Below are 6182 nucleotides of genomic sequence, written 5' to 3' on the forward strand. Positions count from 1 at the left end.
TTCATAATTCAAACCTCAAAAGTCAGTTGTGTCCGGGAATGATGTCAAATGAAAAGAATTGGTCCCACTAGGGTTACACATCCTTTTGATTACAGTCGTCTTGTGGACTTGGCCGTTCACGTTCATTTTGATATAGGGATCACTGGAAACATCAAAGTTGTCTATAACTTGAAGATCCTTTGCTTCAATAACTCGGACTTCAACTTTCATTGTTTTTTGATTTGGATTGTATTCCTCCATTAACACGTTTTTTCTTTTTCAGTACCTTTTTATTCATTCGGTGTTCAGTTTACTATTTAACATCTTTATTGTGTTATATAAGTTGTGTTCAAAATCAATTATTTAATTCAATAATTTTATTACTTTTTTAATTTAAATCACTTATTTTAATAAATTATTAACTTAAATAAAAAAAATATTATTAGTATTAATCTATATATTTACTATTATTTATTGATTTTATAACCTTTGATTATAAAATCAATTACAATTCTAAAATACTCAGTAAATAAATGTTTTAAATATTTTATAGTTTTTGGATATTTTTTTTTATAGTTATTTTTTCGTTGTTTTTCTATTGAAAATGAAAATTAACCAATTATAAAACAAATTCAAGTTTTTACTAAAATAAAAAAAAATCTCTATTTAATTGTTATAAATAAATAATAAAAATAATTAATATTTATAAATTGTTTTTAAAAAATATTTTCATTATTAGATAGATATTAATGTATAATATTAATATATTATTATTATGTTTGTAATTATTTATTTTTTTAAAAAATATCTTTTCATTTTTTAGAACGCTTTTTGTATTATTTTACATCAAAAACTAATTGTATTTTTTGTTTTCAATAATATTTCCACAAATAAATAGAAAAAGTAACAATACGATAACTAACAATCATAAATAATTGATTTTTGCACTTGAAAAAGCAATTTATTACAAAAAAATATTACAATTTAAATTATAATACATTAATACATTAAATAATAATTTTTATTGTTTTCAGTTTGATTGAAAAAACAACACATCTTAAATAATCCAAAAATGATAAGTTTCGGAAATGATTGGCATTTAAATTGTACCTTTTTTTTAAGCTAAACAATAAGTAATTTTTATGAAGATAGTGAGGAATCTTCAATATGCTTTGAAGAATTTTTCGTGATTATTGAGTATTTTAATTAATACTGTAATAAATCGGGAAAACATCTCAAGTGAGAAATTAATTAGAAAATTGGTGTTATATATTTTTCTTTCCAACTAAATTTATCATTTCAAATAAACTATATTTATAATACTTTTACTATAATTCAGTAATAAAAAGATCTGATTGAAGGAAGAAAAATTCAAAAATGTTTGAATAAAACCCGACATTTTAATAAATGATTGAGTAAAAATAATAAAGAATCCACTCAACTAGAAATTCAACTGAACGCACTTTTGGTTCAAAAAATGTAAAAATGCACAAACGCAAAAACGAAGTTGGCTATAAATAGAACGCCTTTACTCTGAAAATGAAATGAGTTTGAGCCCTGCCGACTATCCCGAGCACTACACAATCAACAAAGAGTCCAAATACTATCGCGAGATGATCCCGCGCCCGATGTACGAACAGCTCTTTGCCAAGGCGAAGATGATGGCCTGTGGATTCTTGTGCCAACAAGACCCCTCGCACGCACAAATTTTCAAGGAGAACTGGGAATCAATTGCTAAAGATTTGGAAGAGCCATTTTTTAAGGAGACCATGTATGAGTTCTTTGCTGGTTGCTTTGATCCAGAAAGTGTTATCTTCAAGGTTTCTATGAGAAGTTTAGTTGCTAAGATTTCACTCTATGGCCGTTTCTGCATTGAAAGGAATCTTGCCAAAGACGCAATTGAAACGATTCCAATCAAGAAACCGATTTATATAGTCGCTTTGCCAAGATCCGGATCAACATTCACACACACGATGCTTGGATGTGACAAGAGAGCCAAGACTGTTATGTTGTATGAACATATTTGCCCAGGGAATAAAACCACAACTACCCAAGCAAGACAATTAATAACTGAACAGATCATCGGACAAGTCACTACTGATGGTCAAGACATGAACAAGTGCCACAATATGGACAATGTTATGATGCCTGAAGAAGAACTCTTTTTCATGGAAACACTTGCACATACACACATCTTTGGTAATTCCATTCCAAGATGGGAACAATACAGAGAATCATGCTACACTAGAGACTGGGATAAGGTCTATTACGCCGTATTGGACGAAATTAGAATGTCTGCGCTTGAATTCCCAATGAAGGAAGATGGTCACTTCTTGTTGAAGTGTGTCTCTCACTTCATGACTCCAGCACCGTTCTTTAACATCATGAACGACGACAAATTCGACTCCAAGATCGTTTGGATCCACAGAGAACCCGTCGATGAGTTCAAAAGCTGTTTCTACTTGCTCTTGAACGCACGTGCCAGGTTTAAAGGTGACTTGGGAGAGGACGACTACTTGTGGCTCCAACAAAACATCTTGAAGGTTAATGAGATCTGCCTCAAAAATTCATTCGCCTTGAGGGAAAAGTGGATTGCTGCTAAACCAGAGAGAGCAAACAGAATCATTGATATCGGATTCAGAGAGATGATTGCTGACCCAGTCGCAGTCACTCAAAGAATCTATGACAAATTTGGACTGGACTTGGCTGAGGACGTCAAGACTCAAATTGTTGCTGCTGCTAAGGAAGGGGATAGACAAGGTGCACACGGCAGAATGGCGAAGAACAAAGATGACTTCTTAATCAGTGATGACAAGATCAGAGAACAATTCAAGTGGTACTATGATATGTATGGAAAGTACATGCCAAAGTTCTATAATTGATTCGACAGTGGTCCTATTAATAACATTTTTTAAAACAATATTAATAACAATATTAATAACAATATTAATAACAATATTAATAACAATATTAATAACAATATTAATAACAATATTAATAACAATATTAATAACAATATTAATAACAAATTTTTTGATAAAAATCAAAGAAAAAAAATTAACTAAGAACTAAAAACATAATATGACGAAAAGAAGCAGAGTTCTTGTGATTTTATTTATTATGCTTCAAATGTTGGGAGCTTTGAGTCAGCCGATTCCAAAGGATTTAGTCGCAGAAATTCAGACAATTAAAAATAAACAAATAAAAAAAATCACGGATCTTGATAATCAGGCAAATGACATCGAGAAAAAAATGGACGAACTTTTTAACCAGGCTAATAAGATCCGCCTTGCCAAAACGAAGGCCAAAATCAATGACACATTGACGCGTGCAGACAACATCTTCAAAAATCAGACAGAGAATGAGGTGAGGGAGATTGACAACCATTGGAAACAATTTTCGAATGACACGTCGAAGATTGTGGAAAATCAACGAAAAGTAGCGGGATATACAAAAAAGAATTATTTGGCGCAAAAGAAACTTCTCAAATTTTTGAAACAGCAAGTTGTTAAAGAAAATGCTGCGTTAGAGGAGAAAAGGAAACAAATGAAGATTGCACGAGAGAATGAGATTAAGGAATTGAAAACGATCCAAACTGCGCTGAGGATTGCCAAAATGAAAGGTATGGCGGAACGAGCAAAGGCTGAGGAGGAACGACACACAATGTTGCACAAAGCGGCTGAAGAAGAAAAACTAGCGACTTTAGCTGAGATAGCAGAGAAAAAGAAAACCGTTAAAATGTGGAAACGAAAAATTCAAGAATTAATTGCAAGTGAAAAAGAGCACCACCGAGTATTAGATGAGATTGAGCTGGCGAAACGAAACGCTCGAATAACGCAAACACGGAAAGAGGGGGTACAAAAGCTTCGAGAAAAAGAACAGCAAGCCGCACGAACCTCACAAATCAAGGCAATGATCAGACGAAAAATGGAGAAGGAAAGACTTCAAAAATTCAATTTGGAACTGTTCAAGAGAAGATGCGAAGCACTCAAAAAGGCATATAACAAAAAACCAAAGAAGTTGGTTCATCTCTGCATCCCACAATCGAACATCAAGTTAATGGGAAAAATGAGAAAATGCCTCCCAATATGGAAAGAAGACTTACCCAACCTCAAACAGAAACTCGACACAGCGGATAAATACAGAGTCAAAATCGCTAAGAAATCGACACAACCCGACCCACAAATCGAACTGATCGTCCCCGTTTACTAATCAAATTTTTTAATTTTGTTATAGGTTTTTATAGAATATGTTTTCCTATTTACTATTAAATGACTAATTATTAAATTAAAAGCTCAAAAATGGTATAAAACAATTGCTATAAAATATTAATATATTACTATAACAAAAAATTGTTTTTATTTAGTACATTTATCTAATTAAAGTTTTTTTCTGTGATAATAATTTACTAGAACGTAATAGTTTGAAAAATTTAGTTTCAAATAGATGTGAATATATAGTAAAGTATAATTAATAATATTATTAAAATATAATTTAAAATATATTATTAAAAAACATTTTTTCAACAAACAAAAAACTATTAATAAACTATCAATAACAGTTATAAACATGGAATATGACTTGATAGCTCAAAGAGCTTGGAGAACAAGAAGTCTGCTACATTCAGATTTCTCCGTGAATGATTTGTATATCAATGGGTTTGCCATTCCTGAATAGAAAGCGTACAAATCTTTCATCACAAAATTGAAGTTTATAACACCACTCTTTTCTATCCAAAAGGCACCATAACATGTCAGTAACGTCGAAGATTCATCACCATGTACAGTAAAAGCTTTAGTGCATTCCGTTTTTCTCTTAATGAAAGTTGGACAAGACGACGTTTTGGTGTACGAGAACAATTCCATTTGAGTTGAAGTGACAGTTGTTGGTCCATTCTTTGCGAGTGGAGTCACAATGTCATGCTGAATAAAGCCGAATTTCTCTTGTCTTGTTTCAACAACAAATATAATATTCTCTTTGAATGAAATTGCAGACTTCAACACTCTTGAGTCAAACCCAGACAGATTGGAGTCATACAAAATTTCTGGTTCAATTGTTTTTGAAGTTTGTTGGATGAAGACTAACATTTTACTGGAGCGCGTGTTCTTCCTTGGTGAAGAGTCAACAGAGTCGTCTTGGTCGATAACTTGAGTCGAAGACGACGAACGTTTTTTTAAGATAGATATTCCTTTCCTTGATCGCGGGGAGAGAAACCCTAATGACCTTTTTCTTTTCTTATCAGTCTTTGTGTACAATGGTTCGGAAGGCTTAAGATAAGCCAAGGGGCTTTCTTGAATAGGAGAGTCATTAGAAGAAGAACTCATAGAGTCTGATATATATTTTGTACCCACAGAAAATATAGGAGTGACTGTTAAGTCGTCTGTCTGCACTCTCTTGTGTACTTTTGTCGTTGAAACAGTTTGTTGTGTGTTGCCCATTGAATGTTGATTACTAATGTAGTGCAATAGCTTTTATAACCCTGTCTACACAATAACTGTCATACAGGCTATTTTTTACTTCCAGTTTATAAAAAATGTGGAACTTCCGAATATTCCTATCTCCCTTCCGGGAAAACACCAAAAGTAACTCCTCCACACAAATAGCTTTTATCAAAATAAAATACTGTTGAGAGTATTTTTGCTTGTTAAACAGTCATATTATACAATCAGCAATTGAATTCTATTTCTATAATTTGTATTATTATATTTTATAGTACATTTTTTATTTTTTTGTGACGGTGTGAAAAAAAGGCAGTTTTGCGGCGTTCTTTGTGTTGAAGGGAAGAACTGTTTTTATTTAAAAAAATTTCAACCAGAAAAGGAGTGACAAAACCATTAAAATAGCTTATTTTATTATTGATAATAGTTTCAGCTTGAAATTGGGACATACAATTAACTCATTTTTGGGGGTTAATTCAATTTTTTGGCATTTTGTTTTCATGTTCACTTTTTTCATATTATCCGTCTTTAATTCAAACAAATATAAATAATACCACCCATACAATATAAATTGCCGAATTAAAAAAAATGACTGAAATGTGAATTATTTTAAAATATGGGACCAAATTGCTTGATTTTTTGTTACATGAAAATACGGATTGGTCACTTTTTTGGGGTTTTACAATTTATAAAATGAGTAACAAATTTTTGTCTTCAATATCATGCTCAAATTTACACTTTGATGCAACTTTCTAGTTACATTTT

The 6182-nt window shown here is 31.6% G+C and overlaps 3 protein-coding genes across 3 annotated transcripts; 2 read left to right on the forward strand and 1 right to left on the reverse strand.

The window, feature by feature from the left end:
- Positions 1-1523: 1523 nt before the first annotated feature.
- On the forward strand, positions 1524-2861 carry EIN_183460 (hypothetical protein; the record flags this gene model as incomplete). Its single annotated transcript, XM_004260782.1, has 1 exon — positions 1524-2861. One exon carries the CDS (start codon positions 1524-1526, stop codon positions 2859-2861), a length of 1338 nt encoding a protein of 445 aa, XP_004260830.1.
- A 247-nt stretch (positions 2862-3108) lies between these two features.
- EIN_183470 (hypothetical protein) lies at positions 3109-4191 on the forward strand (the record flags this gene model as incomplete). Its single annotated transcript, XM_004260783.1, has 1 exon — positions 3109-4191. The coding sequence occupies one exon, from the start codon at positions 3109-3111 to the stop codon at positions 4189-4191; it is 1083 nt and encodes a 360-aa protein (XP_004260831.1).
- A 377-nt stretch (positions 4192-4568) lies between these two features.
- Positions 4569-5417, reverse strand: EIN_183480 (hypothetical protein; the record flags this gene model as incomplete). The annotated part of the gene is made up of 1 exon (XM_004260784.1): positions 4569-5417. The coding sequence occupies one exon, from the start codon at positions 5415-5417 to the stop codon at positions 4569-4571; it is 849 nt and encodes a 282-aa protein (XP_004260832.1).
- Between the last annotated feature and the right edge of the window lie 765 nt (positions 5418-6182).

Source organism: Entamoeba invadens (genome assembly GCF_000330505.1).
Source record: "Entamoeba invadens IP1 unplaced genomic scaffold scaff_1105074725183, whole genome shotgun sequence".
Classification (NCBI taxonomy): domain Eukaryota; phylum Evosea; order Mastigamoebida; family Endamoebidae; genus Entamoeba; species Entamoeba invadens.